The sequence below is a fragment of the Xiphophorus couchianus genome, chromosome 13 (assembly GCF_001444195.1).
Source record: "Xiphophorus couchianus chromosome 13, X_couchianus-1.0, whole genome shotgun sequence".
NCBI lineage: Eukaryota > Metazoa > Chordata > Actinopteri > Cyprinodontiformes > Poeciliidae > Xiphophorus > Xiphophorus couchianus.
Window position 1 is genome coordinate 21,629,904 of NC_040240.1, and position 26,638 is coordinate 21,656,541.

The 26,638-nt window shown below is 35.4% G+C and overlaps 2 protein-coding genes across 9 annotated transcripts in view; one reads left to right on the top strand and one right to left on the bottom strand.

The window, feature by feature from the left end:
* col14a1b (collagen, type XIV, alpha 1b) overlaps positions 1–26,638 on the bottom strand; it is a 139,630-nt gene that overhangs the window by 17,182 nt on the left and 95,810 nt on the right. For all 5 annotated transcript variants that reach the window (XM_028035230.1, XM_028035227.1, XM_028035225.1 and 2 more), the window contains 10 exons: positions 25,528–25,671; positions 24,883–25,047; positions 24,741–24,779; positions 22,756–22,894; positions 22,447–22,589; positions 21,751–21,860; positions 17,309–17,467; positions 16,358–16,435; positions 15,710–15,796; positions 14,884–14,937 (listed from right to left, as the gene is read on the bottom strand). In XM_028035230.1, coding sequence (XP_027891031.1) covers positions 14,884–14,937; positions 15,710–15,796; positions 16,358–16,435; positions 17,309–17,467; positions 21,751–21,860; positions 22,447–22,589; positions 22,756–22,894; positions 24,741–24,779; positions 24,883–25,047; positions 25,528–25,671 — 1,118 coding nt within the window. The remainder of the gene's footprint in view (positions 1–14,883; positions 14,938–15,709; positions 15,797–16,357; positions 16,436–17,308; positions 17,468–21,750; positions 21,861–22,446; positions 22,590–22,755; positions 22,895–24,740; positions 24,780–24,882; positions 25,048–25,527; positions 25,672–26,638) is intronic.
* On the top strand, positions 1,792–13,669 carry LOC114155370 (CD209 antigen-like protein C). Of its 4 annotated transcripts, XM_028035232.1 has the most exons (9): positions 1,795–3,107; positions 4,645–6,332; positions 6,438–6,554; positions 9,382–9,429; positions 9,530–9,574; positions 9,664–9,768; positions 10,007–10,149; positions 10,947–11,065; positions 12,538–13,669. In XM_028035232.1, exons 2-9 carry the CDS (start codon positions 6,182–6,184, stop codon positions 12,653–12,655), a joined length of 846 nt encoding a protein of 281 aa, XP_027891033.1. In that variant the 5' UTR covers positions 1,795–3,107; positions 4,645–6,181; the 3' UTR covers positions 12,656–13,669. The 4 variants fall into 4 exon arrangements, with proteins under 4 accessions (XP_027891034.1, XP_027891032.1, XP_027891033.1 ...); XM_028035231.1 differs by lacking the exon at positions 6,438–6,554 and having other exon boundaries at positions 1,793–3,107; positions 4,645–4,761; XM_028035234.1 differs by lacking the exon at positions 9,530–9,574.

Genomic DNA, 26,638 nt, shown 5'->3' on the forward strand with positions numbered 1-26,638 from the left:
TAGAAAAGAATTTAACTTAGTGGAAGGAAGAATCCATATAAATTTAGTGAAAATAATCCAGTGAGGCCAGTCGATAGTGTCCATGTGACTCAACAAACTTTGGGTATAGATCACTACACTGTTATTTCACTATTTTTAAAATAAAAAAAAAACTTTGATAAATAATTTTGATAACTTTTCATTATATAAGCAGAGTAACTTACTAAATAGGTTGTCATTTGATTAACAAGTCATTACGACACTGAAATAATCAGCGAAGATGTGTAATCGTATTTTTATTTGAGAGTGACTTAATTTTGTCCTTGTTGCTTTTATACAATGCACAGGTTCACAATATCTGATTCCTGTCATTTCAAACAAGCTTTACAAATTGTTTATAATTTGATATCAGATAAAATAAATAGGAAAGAATTTGTCACAATAAGAAAAAAATGTGAACTGAAAATTGAAAGTGCACATTGTCAAAAATCTTTATTTGCTTTTTAAATTTTTTATAGGAGATCATTAGAAGAATGAAGATACATGGAGATTCCTGGATCGGTCTTGAAACTGCAAACGAGTGGACTGTGAAATGGAAATGGGTAGATGGATCTGACCTATTATATAGGTGAGCAGGTTCACTTTGTACCAAAGATATGGTTAACTGAGAAGTCCAGACAGAAATAAAAACAAAAATAATGTGATGTTACTGAAAATATCAGCACATTTTCACTCAGATTGTGTTAACTCCAACAATCTGAAACACTGTTATCAACACATACTAAAGCTTGGAACAAAGTCTAATAGGCAAATAGCATAAATAATTTTATTTACATCTTCAACTGGTTTTCTTTTCAATGTCAGCAGGTTGATTAAAGGTTGTTAGGTTGATCAGTTGAATGCTACAATAGTGAAATGACATGTGAATATAGCAATTCCATTTGTAATTTGATTGTTTTTATTGTATTCTGTACAGCACTTTAGTGATATGTGGTCATTTAAAGCTGGACTGGATTGCTGTCAGCCTTAAAATGCTCATATTTTCAACTGAGGCAGTTTTTCATAAATGCAACACATTTTACCTAGAAGTATCATTAATACAAAAAAAAATCATCCATTTTAAAAAAATAATTCCTGCTTCTTTCTCGATCTAACTGGATGTGTTCATTTTTACAGTCTCTGGAAGCAAGGAGTAATCATCAACACGGAGTCAGGGCTCAAAGCATTTACTGATCAACAGGGACTTTGGATGTACAAGAAAACAGGATTAAAATACTGGATCTGTGAGAAGAGAAATGTCCAGTATCTTTTTGATCTTAAACCTGGAAAGAACATCACTAAAATTTAAGTACTATATACAGAGAAAAGTTACAATTATAATTATTATATGAGAAAAACTCAGTGCAATCAGTTCTACAGCAGCCACAAAGCAAAACCTGGAGTTAGATTTAAGCTTTGTAATTAAATGTAATTAAAAGACTGATTCAGGAAAAGAAAAAAAAATCTTGTTTCTCGATTCTTGTTTTTTTTTTTTTGCTGTTTGTTTGATTCAGAAACACCAACAACCAGCAGCAGCAGGTAAAAAGTCAAACTGGCTGATGTGCCAGTAGATTTTTCTTCCTACTTCAGTATAAGCATTCAAATGAATGGCTGGAAAGAATGTAACAATAATATAACAGTCTTCATACTGCAAAGTAATATAAAGGCTTAAATTATCTAAAAGTAGGTCTGTTTGGTAACTTGAAAAATGTACAGTATCTAATGATTTAATCTGTCAACAGCTAAATCTGAATCAAATTCACAAATGTGAATTTTTTAAAATTATTTTTTAACAAAAGGTTATTTTTTAAACAGTAGCAAAATACCATACTAATGTCTGATTGCCTATAAGTTTAACTCTGAACAACAGGCTAAATTCTATAAAAGCTTCAGAGAAAAAAATCGTACTTAAAGACATTTGCATTGGATGAAATAAACATGGCTACAAACCTGAAATTAATGCACATATCAAAAGACGGAATGTTCTGCTGGGACCACAACATTATTTATTTGACAACAGATGTTCATATCTGAACATCTGTTCATATCTGTTATGAACATTCATAACAGATATGTATGTTCACAGATCTGAGACAGCAAACAGCACTTCAGCTCCTCCTTGTACAACATCACATTAGAATGACTAGCAATCAGTTCAAACAAACATTAACATAATAGCAGCATTAAGAGGCATAGTGATGCAGAAGTAATATAAATTTCAATAATTAAAAATGAAGGTATCTGAATGATGATTCCAATGAATACCATAAACCACAAAAGCTATTAAAAAGGTTCCCATAACATTAGGTTCATCTGAAATCTAAGCAGTAAAGATATTTCATCTGTAAAGATGGTATGATGCACATGACCTAATATCTTGTTTGAAAGTCCTAAGATCCTAAAATATTATCTGTCATGGTTTATGTTTCTCAATAATGAGAGTTCAGAGAAAAACACTTTCAGTTTCTTCATTAGAAAAAACAGAACTTGCAGTCAAACATTTCCTGTGGAAAAAAAATGTTAATCTGCTGTGCAAGAGTTTGTGTGGTTTGTGAGAAGTTCAAACATACCTCAATACACCATCAATGAAATACAAAAAAAGAAAACTCTATCCCTAAAAACTATGTCTTTTTAGGCTAGGAAATGCTGATATGTTATCTGTTTTACAAAAAATAATAATGATAAACACAAATTCATGGTATGGGCTTCTTATGCAAATAACCTGATGGCCTAACTGTGTGTGTGTCTTTAAGCATAGCCACTTCCTCATTTTTTTGCTTCTGAAACCAGAAGACAAGATTGTCAAAACTAGCAGCAGAAGAAGCAGTCCAGACAGCCAGATTTTGATGCTATATGATAAAAGTGTAGATTTGAACTTCACAACATACAAACTGAGGAATCAAGTCCAGGACTTAGCTGTATTAAAATGTCCTCAGATATTTATTCAAAAGTACAGTTATCCAAGAAGGTGAGATATACCAGAAATGAGCAAGAGAACAGAACAGACTGGGAGGACAAGGAGGTAAATATCTACGAGTCTGCAGAAGACGTTGCTGATTACTGCTCTGTTTCTCAGCCACAAGAAGATGGTAAGTAAAATTTAGGACATCATGTGACTTTTCTTTGGCTTCTTTGAGTGAGGTCCTGAATGTTGGTTATTTTTAAGCACTAAAACACAGATTTAAGCACCCACCATCTCTTCTTGCATGACAATGTCTCCATGTTTGTTTTAGAATAAACATCTAAATGTGTTATTGTGTCAAATCCAGATTATGTGCATCAAATGATCATTGTCCTTAACGGTGTTGAGGGCTAGATTAGCCCACATAGCCCCATAGACGACATAGAGCTAGTATCACAAAAAGTCTTAATGGTATCGAAACATCATGTTTTAGTAATTTAACTCAAAAGGTAAACCCGAGATTGTCTAGATTCAGTACACACAGAACAAAACATATCAAGCATTCTGTTAATTCTAAATAAATAAATAAATAAAATGGAAATTTTATTTGTAATCGATAAAAATCATGTTATGGCAAACAAATTTATGGAGATCACTACTGACTTGATGGCTGTCCAGAAGACTGTCACTTACTCCCCTCATAAGCAGAAAGCACCTCAGACAGAAATTGTTAAAGAAGCCACCTGTTCACACAGCACTAGCCAGGAATATAGATGGACATTTCAGAGGAAGGACAAACTGTGGAGAAACGAGGTGCAGAAACAACAGGGGTTACTGCCTGGAGAGGATTGGGAAGCAAAGCCTGTTGAATAGTTTGAGGGTGATTCATAAAGCTGGACTCAATCCTTCAAGAGGCATCTAGAGGAATCTAGTTGTAAAAGGTCTACAACTGTCATGTCCGTTGTGTAAGCCACTCCTGAATCAGAAACAAGTTCAGAGGAATCTTAACTGGACTAAAGAGAAAAAAAAATATTGTTGCTCACTGGCACAAAGATCTCCCTTCAGACAAAAGATTATTTTGCATTCATTTGAAAATGAATTTCCCAGAATCTAGAGGAATCATGGAGGGATATTGAATCCAAGATGACTCGCATATTAAGTCCTAAGTCAGCAGAGTTGTCTGTCAGAAAATTTTACAGCATCTAAAGCTTCCATATGTTTCCTCTGAAAAGCTCAAGGTAGATGCTGATTTCCTTTTCCTGGTGGAAATAATAAATAAAATGATGCTCTTAGCTGCAGTGAGGTCTCGATTAGCCCACAGAGCTAATATAGACATTAGCTGTGTGAGCTAATAAATACTTCAAACAAATAAATACTTCAAACATGTAATATTTAACTTTTTGATTCTAACCACCGATTTAATTTAATCTAAATTATTAGACAAACCTTCATGTTCCAGAAATACCTGGTTTTAAGGGATATATTTTGATTTCAATAGTGAATTTTCTTTTTCTGTTATTTGATTGGATATGTTTTTATAGATTTTTGTCTATTAACGGTTTATGCCCTAAACGACAGTTGGTCAAAATGAGCCTTAAGAAGAAATTTAAGACCTAATACTACATAATATATTTAAACCAGATACATAGATATAAGAACATAAAATTCGTTTTACTCCCTGATCAATTTCAATACTAATTTCCTCCCTAATTTTTCCTCTGCAGACCAACAGACACCAAGACAACCAGCTGTCAGGAAAAGTTCTTCCAGAAGAGTAAAACTCTGCAAAATGCTGCCATGGGTTATAATGTCAGTTGCCATCATCACCCCGGCCATATACTGTAAGAAAAGTGAAACATACCAATACAAGATGTATTTCAGTCAAAATACAGATAAAATGTCAATTGCTTTGTAATTAATTAGTTAACATAAGCCCACAGTTTATACTGCAACAAGATAATTTAGTCAGACATGAAGCTGGTTTACTGCCGACATTTTGCATCAGCAGAAAATCAACAAAAATATGCAAGAGCATTCAGTTTTTCCTGGGTCTTCAAACACAACGGGCCTCATGTCCTAAAGGTTTTTGTGGGCAAACATAGATGCAAACTTGATAGCACGCAACCAAGATTCAGCAAACTTAGGATAATAGCAGACGCAATAAATTTGTGAATATACAAAAGATAAGCTGATCATCAGAACTTGAACAATACTGGGACGAGGATATTTACATGTAATGACGTACCACCTGCAATGTGACTTGCTAAACCTGAACCAAACTGTAACGGCTGTTTTTGCAACTGTTAGCATGTTTGGGAAGGGAGTGCAAACTGGCACACAAAAATGTCTGCGGTCATTGTTTGGGAAGTAGAGGTAGATATGACAGAAGATGTTGTTAGGTATTTGGAACATTTAAAAAGTATAAAATACAAATAAAAAAAATAATCTAGAAACATTCTCCAGCTATTCTGATTTCTGTTTGATTCAACAAGAAATGAATCACTCCAGTTATTACAGTTTGATATAATACACTTTTTTATAAAAGAAAACAGAACAGGAATATTAATCATTTTTCCAGACTCCGTGTCAACTAACGACTAATAACAGTTAGCACATTAGGACTGGTTATCATACGCACGCTTTTATAAAATCATTAAATGAACTATTCCTATGATTATTGAGAATCTAACAGCTTTATTAGTTAAACAAAAAGGTCATTTGTTTGATGAGACCAATTCTCAACATAAGGAAAATGTTAATTCTGTTTCCTTATAGAGAATAGTTTAGCAGCTTAAGTTTAATTTCCTGTTTGAAATAGACATGCTACTCTGTGGTGTACTTGTTGAGCTCTTTGCATGAAGGGTATATTTAGCTGCCCTTCCTGCAAACACTGCTGCTCAAAAGAAAAGAAGAACTTCCATCAACAACTTATTTTTTTATTGTCTGTAAGAAAAAACAATATGGTAATGAATGAATAAGTATTTTAGTAATGTGGCAGTAGAACTAAAAATACTAAATACGATTTTTCTATTTTAGTTATTCGCAATGTTTACTTATAATAAAATAAAAGATTCCAACTATGCCTGTTTCTTTAAATGCTTCTATATCAAAGTTGTTTTTTTCTGAAATCAGAAAGAGGGCTGGACAGGAAATGGTGGCTCTAACCGCACTGCTTAAAACAACGTTTCTTTCGGAGTAAAGTCTGTTCACTAAGTGGAGAGCAAAGTCCAGCATCTCTTCAGCTGTTTTATTTTTGTCAGGATGTTCTCAGATATTAAGTCCACTCCAGATTTAATCCAAAGAGTCAGATACAGCAAAGCAAAGATAGAAGAAACAGCAGAGTGGGAGGAGAAGAAAGTTAATATCTATAACTATATAAATGACATGATGGATGATTCTCAGTTGGGAGGAGGTAAGTAAAGATAATGAGACAAACAGGACACAAGTTCATTTTAGTCATTTTGAGTTTATCTGTTCAACTAAAGTTAATTATTCTCTCTTAACTTTGGTTCTGTAGGAAAGCAGATTGAAAATCAACCTGCAGCCAACAAAGTGTCTGCTAGATTTGCAACACTGAGCAGACGGGTGATGTTCATATTGATATTAACTGGGATCATCAGTCTGACCGTGTCCTGTAAGAAAAACTAACACATCAAAAGAGATATTCTCAATGTATTCTGATCACATTCTGGATTAACATATGTATAAAGCATTCATAATACAATTTTCATCAAGAAGCGCTCTGTTGATTTGAGAGCTATAGATCACGACAGACATTTTTACAGTGCAACGTGGTTAACTTGTGAGTTTGTTTTCAGCAATAATGACTCTAAAATTGACTATTTAACACCTGTTTAGCACCAGCTAAAAGGCTAAAAGGTGTTGTTCCAGTGGTTATAATTGGCAATTTGTAGATTTATTGCTTTTTTCATTTTTTTCACCAGTAGAAAACAAATATTCAGTTATACCTGATTGAATTTACTGTTAGAATAAAACTCTGAGGTGATTTTTAGCTGATTGAGGAAAAGAAATAGCATAAATTCTACTTAAAGTTTCATGTTTGGCATCATTTACTAGGTTTCCAAAATATGAACAATATCTAGGTGCCCCAATACTGGATTAAGACTCTACTAAAAAGTTAACAATCTGTAAGAATGTCCACATTCTATGTAAGGTCTGAAAGCATACAATGTGAACCAGGCTGGCAGAGAAGTAATTAATTTGTACAAAAAAGATCCTACAGAGCAGTTCAGAGAATCGAGATATTGCAGTGTTAACATCAAGCTCCTCGTGAACAGACATTGGTATCAGCTGAGTTCTCTGCAGAATATTTTTTACTTATTTGCAATGGGTAAAATTAATGCTGGACGTCCAGAAACGTCCAGTCTGGAATTTCCACGGATTGTGTGGAAACATGCGGAGCAGATGAGATACTTGTGGCAGTGGCATTGTGATAGGACAGCCAGGAAAAGCAGTGGGGAAAATGCTTCATGGCGTTTACAAAGAGCGCAGTGAGTTATGATTATCCTCACACTCAAAAGAAGTTCTGTAAATGTGCTTTGACTCAACCACATTCAAGATCATCAGCAATTTTAAGTGTAGCTTGTGGTGAGGCTCACCAAAGAGTGACTTCACTTTCACCAGCATCTTTACCACACTTTGTTGTATTTCTGTTAAAAATCTCAGGTTTTACTTATATAACCTAGGTTATACAGAAAGAATAAAATTGAAAAAAAAAAGAAATTAAAGTTGTGGTTTAGGTGTGATTTTATTGAATCTTTAGTCTAATTTTAGATTTTTGAGTACGGGTACTTAGAATATTTCTGCTTCTGAAAAAGTTTTTTTTTTTCTTTAGAAGTTTCAAATAAAAGCACTGCTAAAAAGTAAAAATCACTTTTGAAATCCTCATGATAAGCAGTATAAATATACAATAAAACATATTTAGTGTTTTATCAGCATACAATTTACTAATGCTATCAAATTTAACTTGTAAAATGTTTAACTGCTTATCAAATTTCCTGTACTGAACAAATGATTTTGATACAAACTATTTGGAGTCAGATTGAGGCAGAAAGCAGTTGAAATAAAACTACTGTGTGCGTCTTTAATATCTTATCTGTAATGAATTTCGCCAGCCCAAGTGAAAGAAAAGAACAATTAAAAAGAATAGAAACAGAAACAAGGCATTAGAAGATTTACCTTACTTAGACTATACAATTTACAACATAACTTGTTTTCATTGGTTGTTAAATTTTGAACTGGTTCTTTGAAAAACAAATAAATAGGTTGAGCTTAATTCAATTCACCTGATTATCCCCAGGTGTGTAGGCACAGATTCACAAAAGTTATTTCAAGACACTTTACTGATAAGCAAATCCAGTTACATCAAAATAACATTCAGTTCAATAATATAAACAGATTCAAAGTCGATTCTATGCATTCAAATTTGATTCTAGTTATAAAACAAAGTGAATTTCAGTTTACTCTGTAAATTAGTAAAAAAGTTTTTCATCTAAGGAAACCAACCAACTGCATTGAGTCACTAGCTTTGCAGCAATGGTGGCTGATAATTTCCTGACCCACTTGCACTATCAAACCAAGGAGACTGGTGAAAGCATTAGAATGTTTAGTTAAGACTGAAGCCAACATGGACAGATCAGGTTCGGGATTTTCTGAACGGCAAAGAGGTAAGTCATTCTGCGGTCAAAAATGAAGAATCCAACAGTGGCAGGTAAGACTGGCGGCTAACTGTGGCTTGAAGCTGAAGGTAGGTGTTGGAGGGAAAGTCAGGTTGTGGTGTGGAGTGAGGAGGAATGAGATGTTCCAGAGGTGAGTTCTGGGAATGCTGGTGAGTCTGAGGATCTAAAGCGGATGTGAGCCTGGTCAGGTATCTGAAGGCATCGGAGATGTAGGAAACAAGTGAGCAACTTGTTCCACAGATGGATCTTGAGATGCTTGGAAATGGAGAGAACTTGAGATCACTTGAAAACAAAGTAAATTGAAAATTAAAGTTTTTCAGAAAGCCACAAGAGGATGCAGGAGGGCTAGAGACTTAATGGTCATAATGGCAAACTAGTGATGGTCTTGCGGTTTCTGATATTCCTTAGTCTCCTATGAGGTGATTATCCTCAGGTGTGTAGACAGTACAGAGCCAGTAGATCTTCTCTCTAACAAAACCCAAACTCACGAAGGAAACAGACAAACACACCAAATTCCTCCTCCTGAATAAACCCTTAGGGAGAGTGAAGAGTTCATTGCATTGAATTGTTGTAATCATCATTATGATTACATTTCACTGTATTAGTAAGAAAAATATTTATTTTGAACATCTTGCTTGTACATCATTAAAAACTGGAAATTTACCTGATCACCAGCTGGGAATAATAAAATTCATGATAATATTCATAAACTACATTAAAACTGCTAATTTAACATAATAATTCTGTTTCATTCACCTTTAGTCACTCTGGAAATCATCAAACTGAAAAACAACCAGAGCCATCTTTCAGGTAAGAGACATTTCATACATAAACACCAAATAACATAATTAGACATTAAATGTTGTTTTTCTTTGGCTTCAGTTTCTAATTAATCAAGGTTATTTTTCAGACACGGGGGACAATTACACGCTACAGTTACAAGCCAAACTTTTAGATAGGGGTTATTTCATATTTAACCAGTATATTCACAATTGTTAAATTGTTTTTTGCTTCACTTATTAACCAATGGACGTTGTTCTTCAGAAATGGCAGCCAACTACAGCCAACTACAGAACAGTTATGAAATACTCAGCAAAAATCACAGTCAACTGACTGATCAAGTAAACAGATTGAACAATACAATTACAGGTAAGAAAAAAAGTGGAAAAACTGGAAATAAAAATATGTATTACACACCCAGAATCATGGTTCGCATTTTTCCAAATTTAATTTGTTTTGTTAGTCAGAATACAAGCACTGAAAAAAGACAAACTTGTTAGGAATAATCTAAGGAAAAAGAAAAACAGTGTTGTTGAATTAAATGATTTAGCAAATGTTGACTGATGTATTTACATAACTCTTACTAAAACTCTGACCTCGTATAAAGGAAAGTGGTGCCCAGATGGATGGACCCGATTTCGAAGCAGCTGTTACTTTAAAGGCGAGGAGAAAACTACTTGGTATTATGGCAAGACATACTGTGAGCAAGAAGGAGCTCATCTGGTGATCATAAACAGTAAAGCTGAACAGGTGAGTCCTTTCATATCTGTGTGATCTTTCATATGAATTTATCAACTTGAAATCTGACCTAATTTTATGTGAGCTGTGTTTCTTAATGAATTGTTTAAACAATTAAAATTCCTAATGAAAAATGATTCAACAATACAATGAAGCCCTCATTTTAAGTAAAACAGGTGAAGATAAAATAAGATGACAAATTACACTGATATGACACAAAGAAGGCTGGTCACAAAACAACAAAAAAAGACAATTATCACTGCAGCCAAATTATTAAAGAATGAAGAAAATATTTAATCTTTCAGTGTCATTACACTAAACAATAAAGATCTTATTTGTTGGGCATCAGAGCAAGTTGTTTTTGTTAATCTCTGTGCAACAATACAGCTGTTATAAAACTTTGTTCTAAATTATTTAAGCAAAAAACAAGTTTTATTCCAGATGGCAGAAATATAGATGATAATTTTATGCCACCCAGAATTTACAGAAAACATGATCTACATGATTTTAAGTAGAGAACTTGACTTAGTCTGGAGAGTATGCTTTGCTCTGCAAACTCTATACTCTATATAACAAGGGGACATGTTCAAAGGGGGCAAGAGGCATAAAATTACCATTAATTTATCATCTTCAGCTTTTAAATGAACAAACTTAAGAGGAATCAGTCCATGTTTCACAAAGATTTCTAGTAAAATTCAGAAATTCAGTTATTATAGATTCACTTTGTATAAGCGCACATTTTTTTATTGTATTACATCAACCTACCTATGCCATTTTAAAGAAAACATGTCTTTTTTTCCCTCAACTAGGAATTTATAAAACAGTTTAATAAAAATGGAGAATCCTGGATTGGTCTTCAAGGCAAGTGGATAGATGGGCAATGGACGTATGACTGGAAATGGGTGGATGAATCACCACTGACACAATCGTGAGTTAATCTTAAAAATTACTTATGTGTAAGAAATTCTTGAAAGATGGACCCACATTACATTGAACTCATTTGTTAGTGCCACTGTGGTGTCATGGTTACCCACTGGTGCTCCACAGCAAAATAGTCATTTTCTTTTTTTATATATACATATATGAATTGATTAGTTTTACACTTGTTGGCTCAGTGATGATTTAAAATACATTACAGCAAAATTTGTATTTCTATGTAATGCAAATTTAAGATAGATAAGATTTATTTGTCATTGTCATCAACAGATTACAACGAGATTGAGATTTGCTCGACTCGAGTTAAGATGCAGGTTATGTGTATATACATAATATACAAAGATAAAGAAATAAATAGTACAAAATGAGAAATAAATAGACATGAGAAGATGGTTGCAGCACCTGGAGGTGTCACAGCAGAAGTTCTTATGCCTTTTTATTTAAATTTAAATGTAACATAATAAGTAACAAAAAAAATATTTGAGAATCCAACCAGCTACTTGGATTCTCTCAGTGGAAAAGGTACAATGCCTTTCAGAAACTATTGATAACTTTTAAGAAGACAAAAAAAGCAAAGGAATTTCAGTTGGTTTTTGTTTTCCATTTAAGTCATTTTGCTCCTAGATCTGCTATGATGTACATAACAGATTTAAAGCAATAATGATTAGAGGAAATCTAAAATCAAACTTTCCTGCAAAAACATTTTTCTCTAAATAAAACCATTCAACACTAATTTAAGTAAACTATCTGGATTAATGATGGAGGAGAAGTGAAGTAATTATTGAGCTGATTGCAGAAATTAGAAATTTAGTGGAAAAGAAACAAAAATACAAGCAGAGTCGCACGGGAAGACCAAAGGCAGACAATACCAAACCAAGACAAATAAATAATACAGCTAATGTGAGTAAAGACTGAAACAAACAGAAATAAATAAATACCAGAATCTGGCAATAACAAACCCAGGACAAAAAACTGCATCGTGAGCAAATTGAAGATCATATTAGCAACAACTACCAAATAATACAGGAAGCAAAGGCAGCAACTAACTAAGAAAAAAAGAAAACAGAAAGTGACATTTCCTGAAGAAGTTGAGGACCATATCAAACGCTGTTTTATAAGGTAGTTAAAATCATTAAAGCCACTAAAACATCCTTCACTACCAGTCACAGCAGCTGAAATTTTAATGTCTGAAAACCTTTAAGACTTTTAAAAGCATAGACACTTCCAGGAAATAATTAAGGACAACCAAGATAAAGACACTGAGAAGAATACAGAAAGTATATATAAATGTGTAGGATGAGCTCCTGTAGATAAAATAAACCTTATTCTGCCCCAGTTCTCCCAGAGTATGCAAAAAAAAATTAATAAAATTTAAAAAATAGTACTTGGACATAAAAATGAAAAATATATTGATTTCTAACAGTAAATGAGTCATGTTTAACAAAGTTTTATTTTTCCCCACAGGTTTTGGGGAACAGAATGGCCAAGGAATAATTACCAACCATATGGAATATGCTGCAATTCTGTAGGGAAATGGAAACAAGCATATAACACTTACCACAACTGGATTTGTGAGAAATAAAGTTTCAAACCAGAGAAAGTAACCACCACCTTATTTTTTTAAATGATGTTTAGGTTTTTTGAGTCACACCTTCTTGTTTAAAGTTTCTTTCTAAGGTTTATGCAGAGGTATGATGTAACCTAATGACAACAGACGATGCTTCATTAAGTATGTGTATCTGTAGAGTATTTTTAACAGACTGCGTTTACAAAGGTTTGTCATTGTAATAAATTTTATATTTTGACAAATATAAAAAACTGTAAAGTTTCAACATGGATGACACAAAATAAACTATATTCTAAAGTTGTAAAAGTAAAAGGGAGAGCTTGTTGTTTTAATTTTATTATCCTTTCCTTATCCATGTTGCATGATCTGCCATCAAATAGATAAGGATAATTTTATGAAAATAAATTATTTTTTCTCCCAGACTCCCACTTAAACATGTTTGATTTATCATCAAGAAGAAAACAGTCCATCTGTTTTGATGAGATTTTAACATAAAATTGATGGTAAAAGTGCAATTTACAAGCCTTTAGATAATAAACTAACAGCTAATTTGTAATTTCCTGTTTTAAGCAGAGCTATTGTTCTGTGGTGTACTTGTTACACCACAGACATACATGTACTTGTCTGTGGTGTACGCTTGACATACGCATGAAGCGTATGTCAAGCTAGAGTTACACAAACACTTCCTAAAACATCTGCAGCAGTAATAATGTAATTATCAAGAAATAGAGCTAAAGTTAAAAAATAAATAACTGTAAATCAACTCTGTTCATCTGACAGTTATATTAAGTCTATTATTAAGACATATTTCTACAGTCATAAAATCTGGTGCATTTGTAATATTTTTTCCTTTAAGAGTTAACAGGTCCAGAGTTGATTGTTTTAGTTCATTTTACAACTGATAATATGGATAATATGGTGTTTGTGCTACTTTAGTCGTGTCATGACCCATTTGCTAATAGATTTATTGCTGTTTTGTTCATTGGCTGGATTTACTGTTAGAATAAAAACTTTGAGGTCAACACACAATCATGTAATGAGATTATTTAAAGATTACAGGCAACTGGGTTATATAAAACCATCCATTAAAAGTTGCATGTTTTGGGTTCCTCTTACATCTTATTTTCATTTGTTGTGTTTGCAGAAGGAGCACTTCTCAAATTATTTGTCTATTAAACTTTTAAGCTGTGATGTTTCCTGCTAAAACTTGTCACAAAGGGAACTGAACTGGGCCTTAAAAATGACTTTCTATCTAATTATTGTAGGCCATAAGCACATCAAAAAGACATGACCAGAACTCAGTATCCTGCCCATCAAAAATTAAAATAATTAATCTTTGGTAATTAATCTCTAATGCTCCAACATGCCACAAACTGAATATATTAGGGTATTTACACCACAACTCACATGATGCAAAATAACTGTGGGCACATGAATGAAAATCACCAATTTGAATTAGGAATGATTAATATCAGCAATACCATAAAATTAACTTTACAATCTTAAAAAAAACACAATCTGAATCGGAGTTACTTTGTCCTTTAGCCACCACCAGGTCAAACAACTAAAATAAAAGCAGCTATAATTATCCATACATCAAACACAGCATGGCCACCTGATATGATAGCTAAAAAACTAATATTTTTTGTTTCACTTTATAACTAAATTGGGTTATTATTTAGAAATGGTACATTCAACCAGCTACAGAGCATCTTTGAAATACTCATCAAAAATCACAGAATAAAGAATAAGCTTTAAGGACAGAGAAAAAGTCAAACAAAATTGTAATCATGTGCTCTTGGAAATAACAGGGAAGCAAAGAAAAAGATGTCACAAATCTTGAAATTAGAAGAATATTTTAATGCAGGCCTTGTTTTCCTGCAATGCATTTAAATTTTTACTTCTGGACTAAAAATATCAAATAAGGGTGATACTGAAAAACCCATTCATCCTTGGCTTGTTGTTTTCAATATGTGAAATGGTGAGAGTGTGAAGCCACGGATAAGAAGAGTTCTTTACAAGACTTGCCTGTGCAAATAAAATTGCACCGAATTTACTAAACAGCATTTTTTTCAGCTAACAAACAACCAGCACGACTCAGTAGAAACTACAGATGAATTAATGAGGATGTATTTTGTTTCTAAAATTACACTTGCTCTTAGATTTAATTCAGAATTATATACATTTTAATCACCCTTTCCACGCAGCGGTGGCTTTAAAAAGAGTAAAGCAGTACAACTTACCACAGGACCAGGTTCTCCACGATCACCTCTGGCCCCTCTGATTCCAGGACCGCCCTGTTAGACACAAAAACAGTGTAATTAGATATGCAAGAGCAACAACACTTAGGATATAAACATGTTTTATGTGTGTGAAAGGAATGAAAAAATGACTCCACAATAAAGTTGGGAAATAAGGAAACCAAAGCAACTTAAGCTGCAAATTAAAGATTGTTTGACTGGATGGATTAGTATATATGATATGATTTCTGTTTGCCAACTGAACGTTGGGCAACATGGAAGTCCTTCAGTTAATCTGTGCTGTTAAAAAGTCTTATATACTGTGACGTCTCCCTCCACTTAACGTGGAGGGATCCGTCAGTTATTGTGTTTTGTCCTGAGGCGGAGCAGAGTGGGCGGGACCAGGATTCGCCAGGACCAGCGCGTCATCGCTATAAAAGGGAGTCGGCTTCTCTACCCAAAAAAGGCTCTACAGAGGTGGCCCTTCCCTTACCTGTCTGGCCACCCTGTTCTGGTTATGTTTCGTTTGTTTGACCTTTCTTTTCTTTTGCAGAACTTCTTCGGTTAGCATTGGATTCAGAGATGCCATCGACCACAGAGGGGGATACCCGCTTGTCGCTGTTTGGCTCTGTTCATTTGTTTGGGTTGTTCAATAAAGAACATATTCTTTATTTGATGTCCGTGTTTCTCTGGCTTTTGTTACGGCTCACTAGTCAGGTCGTAACATATACTGAAATCACATGTAAGGTTTTCTTCCATCTGTTTTTTTTAGTAACAAAGCTGCTTTACTTCTAATAGAAAACCAGGATAAACATAATAAGTTGCTCACAGGCACTCCGGGAGGACCAGCTGGACCTTTGCTGTCCTGTGTGCAGGTGCAGGCTTTGGGTAAGGCTGGACAGTCTACCTCCTTCCTCTGGATGATGAAAATGCCATGCAAATGACAAAGAAAAAAGAAACTTAATGTGATGACAAAACGGTTTAAATATGATAAAAGCAAGCAAAGTAAAGGTTTGACATCAAACAGGAACTAATAAACTTATGGAAGAAGATGAATGTATAAATCTATAAAATAATCTCCATCTGAGGTACAATAGAAACTTGTTTTTGAAACTTTTCTCTGGCCTAGTTGTATTGCCATTCAACAAATTCAAACTCATTGGATGTTTAAAGGTTTATGAAATATAATTCACTCACAACACTTAACTTGTTATGACTGACCTCTGTCTTGACTTTTCTCTAATAAGCTATTAGCTGAAAAAAGGATTTCACTGAAGTTAAGTGAAAACACAAAGAGCATCATGTCTAACATTTCACTTCATAGCAGAAGCCAACTTTATAATATGTGAAAAAAAGTGAAATAAATTTTTACAAAATGGACGATATAAAAGGAAACTCTGACTTAGTAGTATCCAATTTTGCCAAAGTAGCGAAATCAAAAAGGCAAATCTTAAACAACTTTAAAATTTGATCTCACCAGACCAGGCAGTTCACAGCACTTGTCTCTGTTGGCCCAGGATGTGCTGCAAATAATGTCAAAGTTCTGGAGCTGGAACTGCAGAAAAAACAACAGAATACAAGTCTGAATGTATCAAAATGCAACTAAAAATTTAATATAAGGGTTAGACTGTTTTACAGTGAAGCTTGGAATTTAATTTAGGAAAAATAAACCTGCATAACACCAAGCCTTCATAATATGACTCAGTATAGTTAATTTATGATCAAGTTTTACAGACATAACAGAAATGTAATGACGTTTAACCTGATTGCCAACCAAAACAGAAAAAGCATTCAAAACCATCTAAAAAGTTGTTATTTAACAGAAAAATATGGAAAATATTAAAACCAGGTCTTTAAACAGATGAAGTCAAAAGAGGAAATTCAGTTGGAAATATCAAAATGTGTCTGGCTTCTTACCTAGGATTTTATTTTAAATTTATTCATTTTACCTTTAAATTTTGGCAGTTCACTTTCAGGCCCTCACTAAATTGAGGCTGAATTAGCAAAAAAGCAAAAAGAGAATCTCTAATATTGAATACTGGACAGTATTTTGTTTTCAAACTAAAATATGTTTTAAAGATTTTACTCCAAATGAAAGTGGACAGAAAGTTAAAAGAATAAAAAAGACACAAACATAAACACTGCTACTGTTTTGCTAATCAATCACTGTAATTAATGTTCCTTAACAGGACCCGGCCAATCAGATGGACCAGTAATAACCAGACTAAAGATCCGAGACCTGCTGGGAATAAAATTATACTCTGTGGTCATGGATTGTTTAAAGACTCAAAACTTAAGTTTGCATTATATTAGGGTAAGAATTTAGTTGCTTCAGTAATCAATAATGATCTGATCTGGATAGAGAGTAAAGTGGAATCTAGTGGTGTAGTACTGCATGTGGTGCGCTGCGTGTGAACGCTCCATTTACCGGTGCAGAGTTGTCCTTGTTCTCTCGGGAGCGAACCATCCTGCCCAGAACTTCCACTCCATCTGTGGTGATGTTTCCTGCTGCGTTGATGAACTTCTCTGCCACCATTTTGCAGTCGATGAACACTTTGGCACTCGTCTTGCTGATTGCAATGTGCAGCTGCATTAAACCAGAAATAAAACAGAACTTCATAAAGACTTAGAAGAAACTTTGAAGCACCTAACATATACTGCTATAGGATCTGAACTTTATGCCACTATTATTAACCATAGTAGTTACTACAGATAAGATACTGATCAAATGTAACATTAGGAAAACCGATAAGCAGAAGAGAACGGGTAGCTGTTTAAATAGCAGGAGAAGAGCTCCCTCTACTTGTGTACAGCTGTAAATGAATCCAGTTTCTTGGACAATTTTCCAGCAGATAATGCAGGTACATCTATGCAACACCCATAGCATGAAATAAAAGTTGCAAATGTGGGGGAAATAGTTATTTGTAAATAAAACTGAATGCATTTACCAGAACCTGGACTGAAATCTGGGCTTCAAAATAGTCTCAGTGCATGGCTTTGAAAAAATTCTACCTACATAAATGAATAATTTTTTATTTTATATACTAAAAATTGAATAAATAGAGAAAAACAAATGGACAGATACCAAGAGGTGAATTAGATGTGCTAATGATAACATATTATTTAAAATTAGACCATTTATAGTCTCTACTTCTTCCTGATTTTTCATCCCAGAGTCTGGTGATTGGTAAATATTGGCTATCAGCCATAAAAGCAATATTGCTATCAGATATTAGCCCAAATTATCACTTTAGTGACTTCCTACCTTTTACAGATGTAATAAATGTAGGAAGATCACTCAGTTTTGCTGACCATATGCAGACTGTCATAGCTTACTTGGTGCAATGTTAACAAACTTCTTTTTTTAAACTACAGATGCTGGTATTGTTCTCAGCAACATAGTTGTTTGTGTGTTGAACTGAGAAGTCCCTCTGTTTCAGAAATGTGACACCTTGACAACCTGGGGTGAGATATTCTGTTTAATTGGTGTCAAACACACAATAGCAGCTTCACGTTCAGATTCCAGGAAAAGAAATCAAAGTGAGGCAATGAGATTAAAATGAAAAACACAGATGAAGAAGCCAAGATATGCAAAACTATTTCATGGGTTCGCATTACCTGTGTTCATTTCAAATTGTTAAACATTGAATATGTTTTGTTATAAAGTAATTGTTTTTAGGGTTACTATTGTATATTACTGAATGTGACAAATTAATGGAGGAAAAACTGTTTTGATACAGATCAGCAGTCAGAGACATTTTATAGTTCATGTGTGTCTAACTATGACATTGTTTTCTTAAAACAGGAACCTAAACATATCATCCTTCCAGTTATTTTTTATTTTGATTATTTTGATCTCATGTTCCTAAAATGACTCATATCATGATCAAAAAAGATCTCCTTTTGTTTAATTTTATTATAAAATTTCACCATGTCAGTTCATACTTAGCATTATTTTGCAGACATTTGTAAACTATAGAACATTCCCTCTGAGAAATTAAAATTAATGAAAGACAGCTACATTTAAAGTGGCTGGGATTGAAGCCAGATCTCTTACATCTGAAGCCAAACTTCAGCACAGGAAAAAGACAGACTGCTCACTCTGGAGCCAGAATAGGCAACAATCTCAAGCACAGACTCAAGGAGTAATGCTATTTTAGAGTGTTGTTTATGAGTTAAAGTGGGAGGGAGTGTGGGATGAATAGTCTGATTGGGGTCTCATCTGTAGTAATGGGATAAAAAGGAAGGTCTCAAGTTACAAGCTCAGCAACATAAAAGAGACATGAATCATGTCCAAAAGAAAATCTGTTGGAAGCAGAAAGACTTGAGACTGGGAAGCAGGTTCACGTTACAGCAGAAAAAACACCCCCCGAAATGTACAGTCAGAGCTACAGAGGAAAGATTTACAACAACATATGTTCACGTCTTAACAGTGAAAGTTTAGATCTAAACAAAAAAAACATCCTTTTACAGAGAAGAATAAAAAAAAGTTTCAATCTGTAGATATGTAAAGCTGGTTGATGAATACCCCAAAGACTCAGAGAGGTAATTAAAGCTAAAGGTTATTCTTCAAAGTATTCACACTGGGAGCAAAATGCACACATTGCTGTCAGAGTTTTACTTGTCAAAAAACTTTTAAAATGTTCTTCTGCCCCACAATTAGGGATCACTTTGTTTATCACACCGAATTCGAGCCAAACTTATTGAGGTTTATGAAGGAGCTTCGGAATCCTGCTGGGTCATAAAGCTGAAAAGTACCTTCTGATTTTAGCTGAAGCTTTAAGCGACTTTGAAGTTCTTAGTGAAATTTTTTAGCAAACAACTGTAACCCCTTATTTTGCTTTTTCTTTATTTTAAATGAAATGTATTCTTTCCACTACTTTTTACATAAGGCAGGGAAAAGACAACAATTTTGCTGAATAGCCTCAGTTGTGCCAGTTATTTTTCGTGCAACCTGTCAGAATAGGACATTTTCAGCTGAAGTGCAGAGAAGTGCTGTAAAAATACTAATATTATTATTTTGCAGCACTAAAGGGTCATCAGAATCAGGCAAAAAACTGTTCCTGGTTCTGATTGGCTGGAAGATAGCAATTATTACCCTCTCAAAATCTCGACTCTTTACTATCTCCAAAAGAAGCGGTTACTAGGCAACACCGATTGGTTTCTACAAGGGAAGGAAGCGCAATAATTGAAAAAAAAGATACTACCCCATATATTCAGCATTTCAAACAAACAGGCCCATTAGACAAACACTTGCCAGCAGGATAAAGTTGTAGCTCTAATATACAACAAGAAAAAAGCTGAGGATGCAGAAGTTAGAACATTTTTTCCAGCAACCTTTCAGCTGGTAATATGTGCAATATCAATTGACGGTGATAAAATGAAGCTTCTGCTTGAAACCTAACCACGCAGCACTTTCCTGCAGTTCTGTGGAGGAGTGCTGAGCTATTTTGTGCTTTATAAGGTCACTGCTGCCAAACAATTGACAAAATGTGTCTTACATCCAAGACTTATTGCTATTTTTATTAAACTGACTCAGAGTTACTATGTGGGGGAAAAAACTTGTTTTTTGTTCAGGAACTGGTTGGCATTTCTTTTTCCAAACTTGGCCACAGTTCTAAAAATCTAAGAATAGCTTGACTTAAAACGTAAAACTAGGCTCCAACCCTGCTCAATTCCATCTTATGTACCCAAGACTGTGTGTGTACACTAGTAAATCCATACTTGTATGCACATGCAGGAAGTGCAGAAGTTTCTGAGACTTGAGTTAAATCCTACTGAGACTGCGGAGTGTGAAAGACTACCACCTTATCTGAGGATACAGCTTGCAGAAAAACATTTCCACACTCAATATATCCTCAAATGTCACCTTTTCAGCAAATAAGACTGTTTAGAAAAAGGCAGGTAAAGTACAACTGAAGGAGCCCATAAAACCTTCAAGGTGGGTTAAAAGGACACGTCAAGCAATTTTACTGATTATCACATTAGTTATCTACTTTAATCCTTAACCGAATGACCCAATACAGACGTCGGCTTGACTTATCAGGAAGGCAGTGGAAGTTCTGGTCCTCCTGGATTATAAAATCAACTCTGACTCACTCAGACTCGTGCGCGCACACACACATGCACACGCCGACGAAGCAGAACAAAAGGTGAAAAGGTAAGCAGGGTAAGCTCTGCTGACAGCAAGCAGACAGAAGTGACTGCAGATCAGTGAGAGAGTCACTCTGATGATAACACAACGCGACGGTGAGCAGGTTCAGACTCGGGGCGTGACTCAACTGAAGTCAGCCTGTTGGGATACCAGCCACTGTAACGCTGCTCAGAAAGACTGGGGTAAAAATAGAACAAGGCAGGAGCGAGAAACGGCAAGAAAACGAAGCTGAACTGTGCAAATCAATAAGATGATAAACCAGACAGTTGGACTGAAAAAAAAACAGAAATAAGATGGTGATACAGCTGTCAACCAATCAGTCACTGCAGGCTAGTGAATTACCTTGAGATGGACCTGTCTGTCTGTCATGGCCAATAAGTAGTTTGAAGCCACTTTATTTTGTACTTAACATCTGGCAAGTGTTTCTTTCTGGTATTCACTGAAATACATGTAGTAAATTTAGTTCTCCAATGCAGGGGGATGTTTTGTTGGCTCTGAAGCATCAATTTACTTCTTGCTTTTGCAGAAATTTTCACTATGACTCAGCATCAAAGTCTGCATTCTCTTTGCCAAGTCAGGCTTTCATAGGTGACTTACCCTGCAGGTAAAAAATGTAAACGCTACATTTTGTATGCATCAGAACATCCTGATCAAGATATGTGAAGGTCGGTGTAAAGGAAATCAGGTAAAAAACAAACGCATAATGGCATTCTGACCTTGTGAAAGCTTCCGAAGAAGAGTTTTTTAATTTCTGGATCTTCAAATGTGACAGTCTGAAAATCTCCCCTGAAGTCGTTGTTGAAGAATGTCAGAGTTTTTCCTCCATCTGCAGGGAAATACACAAACGTGTTTAATAGAACGCAAAAAACCAAAAAAACACATACCGGTACATTAAAATGTATGTTTTTTATGTTGTAGCCAAACATTTGTGAACATGTTAAACTTCTTGTCTGCCGCTTTCACCCAGAAAATTGACGAGAGGTATAGGCCAGATGTACATGCAGCCAGCACTGAATTACAGCTAAAATAATAAAACAATAATGCAAGTCTCAGTTTGTTAAACAGACAGCATTTTTCTCTGTATTGACTCTTCCATGCGTAATAGTATCCACTAAAATCGTTTGTCTTATTTAATTGCACAGATATTGAGCCAGTTGTACCCCTGGTTCTCACTATTGTGACATTCAAGTCAATATAACAGATCTAAATCGAATTCCCACCTCTCCACCTTGGTGCTGGGAGTTGCCATGCAACAGTTAGCTTTCTACAAGTGTGATGCTTGTTAGGGTGAAAAAGTTCTTGTGCTGATTAGTAAGGCTCTCATGGTTGTATCACATTTTCTATTAACAGAAACGTTTGTATTAAATGAATGGCACGTTGTGAAGATTTAAACGTAAAGTTGTTTTCCGTACTGTCCAGGATGACTCCTGTAAGTGGATCGTTGTTCTTATTGAGGATCTCCCAGATAGCAAAGGGCTCCTCCGGCGTGTCAGGCAGCACTCTGAACAGCAGGGTGATGGTGTAGTCAGAGGGAAGCCCCTCAGGATGGATAAACCTGCGAGTCAGAACAACAGATGCAACTGAGACATTGTAGGAGATTATCTTGAGGTTCTGTTGACTAAAACATCTAAGTTGTGCTTTGCTTTCCAAAAGGTCATCAGCTCTCACGTCAACAAACATTATATGTCATCCTATCTGTGTAACTTATCAAGTTGTCATACCTGGTTGGCTGGGCCATCAGAGCGTTGCTGTGCAGGTGGAAACAGGGAAAGGCATTGAAGGTGCCAGGTACCATGGAAACACCAGAGATGCTGTTGTACTTATTTTCAACAAGTCCAAACAGCTCCATCATACGGAATCCTGCAGACAGGTGGTGAGAATGAGAGCTTGTTAACATCAAAGGAAATTAGGTCAGGGGACTTCAGAAGATTCAAGAATATTTATCTCAGCCCGCTTAGCTCACTTTAAAAGATAGATACAGTTATAAATCAAGTGTTAACCTTTTTTATGTCTGCTGCAGATCATCTGCTCATCTATCTCATAAATTACTAAGTCCTTCTCTCTCCAACCACCTAGCTGCTTATTCTCCTGCACTAAAGTGCAAATGAACCGATTTGATTTTCTTCTCTCTCTCCTTCCTAGCAGCTCCGTATTCACCACCTTTTGTCCAGTTTACTCGTTATCACTCATCTGTACACGTTCAAACCATCTTAGATTTACCTCTAATTGCTATACTCACTTCTATTTCTGCTTGATCTGTTTGATCCAATCCAATAAAAAAGGCTATCATTTCCAGCTCATCTTGAAAACTTCTTTAACTATTGCAGTTTCTGTATGACATTTGTTTCCATCCATTCTTCAAGTACTTCCACTTCTCCAGCTTCAGTACCTCTCCACTCCTTGCAACTGTCCTGTTTCACCTCTCTTAATAAAAACATAACTTGTCCTGCTTCTGTTTACTCAGATTTCTCTTCTCCCCAGAGCATACCTCCACCTCTCCAGAGTTTGTTATCTGTTCCCTACTCTTGCGAAGAGTCATGAAGTTGTCCTCAAACATCGTGATCTATAAGGACTCCTGCCTGACTTCATCTGTAAACCTGTCTGTCACTGCTGCAAACAAAAAAGGGCTAAGCACTGATCCTTTACACTCTGGCAGCTATCCGTCTGTTACAAATCATTCCTGACATTTATCTTCATTTACTCTACAGATAATTAAACTTGTCCACTTTCAATTTTTCAACTTGCCTCTTAACAGTCCCATTTTCTTCTCAGTAGTTTGCATGTGTATAAAGTCTTTTCTTTTCCTGACTTTCATTCCTTTTCTATCTACAGTGGTATCCTACCATTCCAGATGTCTTTTCACCAGCTACCTATTCTCACTGCAGATCACAATGTTGCCTGTAAACCTCCTAATCTATAAGTACTCCCGCCTGACCATCCCTCCATTATCTTTCACTTAATCCGGGATTGGGTTGTGGAAGTAGCACTTTAAACAGGGAGACCCAAACTTCCCTCTCTTCAGGACAATTCCAAGGCTTTCCCAGGACATTTGAAAGACAATGTCTGTCCAGCATATCCTGGGTCTTCCTCTGGGTTTCCTCCTGGTGGAACATGCCCAGAACATCTCACTAGAGAGGAATCCTACCGATATGCCCTACCCAAAACCTCATCTGGTTTTTCAGTTGACGTTCTCTAAACCACCCTTGCGTATGTCTCTGCCACATTTGACTCATTCAGTAACCCAGTTCTTTCCTCGGTAAATTGTTCTCTAAATTTAAGAAAACAGTGCAAGTCTTTTCTGTCTCTACACTTCTCCATAAAGCCTTTCAAAACACACATCACATCCTTCCTGCTCTTCTTCTGCTTAGCACCACTCTCACTTAGAAGTGAGAGATCATCACCTCACTTCTAAGAGTAGCTTCAACAACTCTTTCCCATAGCTTCATGAAATGACTCAGTTGCATTATTTCTCAGTGGTTATTTAGTACCACAGACAAGACAATTTCACATGCTGAGATGTAAAAATAATAATTTGAAAAAAGGACTTAAAATGGGGACCCCAAGCTCTAAATAAGTTAGTTTTTTAATAGTCGTTAGTAAATTTTCGCACAATCAATCAGAAATTCACTTGTCTTTTAGTACACTGTAAGCAGTTATACTTACACATGTAACTTGTTGGGATAAAGAGGCATTCTTTAACATTTACCTGGGGTTGTGCTGCCACTCATTGGTATTGATGGACAAGCTGTTAAAGACAAAAACAAAACCAAAAAAAACAGTCAGGATAGTAGAGAAGAAATGTCACATGCTGTTTACCTAAAAGAAGTTGCACTCTAACTAAAACGTACTCGCAGTAGCGGCCTCGCACACAAAGGTCACCAGCTTCTCTTCAATCCTCTGAAAGGCGTCCAGGTCGTCCACGAAGAAGACGTGCCTGTCGCTCGGTTTACTGGCGATGCTCACCAACTCTCCATAGTCGGCATCAGCGAAGCCGATAGCAAACACAATGTAACCTTTACAAGGAGGTGGACAAGAAAAACAAACGCTTTGTCTTCAGTACGGGATTCAGTAACTGGAATTTATACAAGTTGACCTTTTATTAAACAACGATTAAACCGTGTAGCAACACAGTAAGCTTATAAATAAAAATGGAATGATAAACTATTATTCCAAAAACTCTAAATGTCTAGGGTATTTTCTAGACATTTCCTGGTCACAACATGATAGTGTAGATGAAAAGATGTATTGTTGTACTAAAATCAAAGCAATAGAAATATTGATTATTAAACAAAATCTCAGTTCCACATTTGCTTGTTAGAAGCTGGAAAAGGTGTTTGCACACAAAAAAGTGTAAGAATACAATATTAAGTGTATGTGTTGGACTACAGGTTACAGACAGGCTCCTAACACTCCATTCAAAACAAAATAAAACCAAACAAACCAGAGTTTTAGCTTCATATAAAACCATTAAAACAAGAGAAATCATTTCTGACCTGACATCTGCATCTCTTTGGAAACTTTATTGACGTCATCCTGGGATCGGCCATCAGTCAGAACTACAAGGACGTTAGGGATTCCTCTCCTGGCTCCTCCCTCAGCGGTAAAGATGTTTTCCTTCACATGCTGGATGGCTCGACCTGATTGAAAAGATGAAACCGTCAATTATTTCCAACAATTAAATCAGAGAGTGGCAACCGATCTGCATAAAATGCTGAAAATCTGATTTTTTCATATTTTTTCTTTACTTTCCTTACATGAGAGAACTTAAAAGTTTGAGAAAAAGCACAAATAATTAGTGTACCTTTTTTAGTGGGAGAAAAACGGTCTCAAATCACACAGTGTGTTTGGGTCTAAAAAGTCAATAGGAGAGCTGCTTGTGCGCAGAAAACAGGCTTTGATTCATTCTTCCCTGCAGGTTTATTCGCATTGTCGCTAAAACAATTTGTGCACTACAAAGCAATGTTACATCAGAAAACAAAATCTGCATTACAAATTTAAATAAACTGCATGAAGAATGGAGATTATGGATCAGTGCTGCTGAGCAAATTGCTGCCTTGAAGGGTTCATCTTCCTGCCAGAAGTCAGATCGACCCTCCACACATGCCAATATTGCCCCAAGAGCTTAGGATTTTAATTTGGCGCCAGTTAAATTGCTATGTCTCAGATGTTTGTGGCAGTAACCTTTGAAGTTCGTGCTGCTGCACAGTTTCTGTGCTAGAAAAACATAAACCGTCAATGAGTCACCACTGAAGTTTACTTCGAAAATGAAGCCGTTATTGACAGCATGATTGTAGGTTTTTCCACTTAATAATTAGTCTCAAAATTGGAACTTTTACTGTGATGATAGGGGGTGATATGTGATGCATGACACATCGATACAAATAAAAATTAAAAGAGACGCATCAGAGGGAAGTAGTGCAGAGGGACCAGCTTATGTTGTCACATACAGAAGCACACAGCCTCTCAAGGTAACCTTAACAATGGCAACATCAGCAAAGCTCTCATGTGCAAAGTGTGTAGCCACAAAAATCTCACAGGGCTATTTCTAAGCAAAACTTCAGATGCATCAATAATGAACTGAGTTCGGAAATGTGTGGAGCCTCA

Coding starts and splice junctions, on each gene's coding strand:
- LOC114155370 (XM_028035231.1), top strand. CDS start 2,945: ATGTCCTCAGATATTTATTCAAAAGTACAGTTATCCAAGAAGGTGAGA. Junction 9,575..9,663: donor GTTACAAGCCAAACTTTTAG/ATAGGGGTTATT, acceptor GTTGTTCTTCAG/AAATGGCAGCCAACTACAGC. Junction 11,066..12,537: donor GAATCACCACTGACACAATC/GTGAGTTAATCT, acceptor TTTTCCCCACAG/GTTTTGGGGAACAGAATGGC.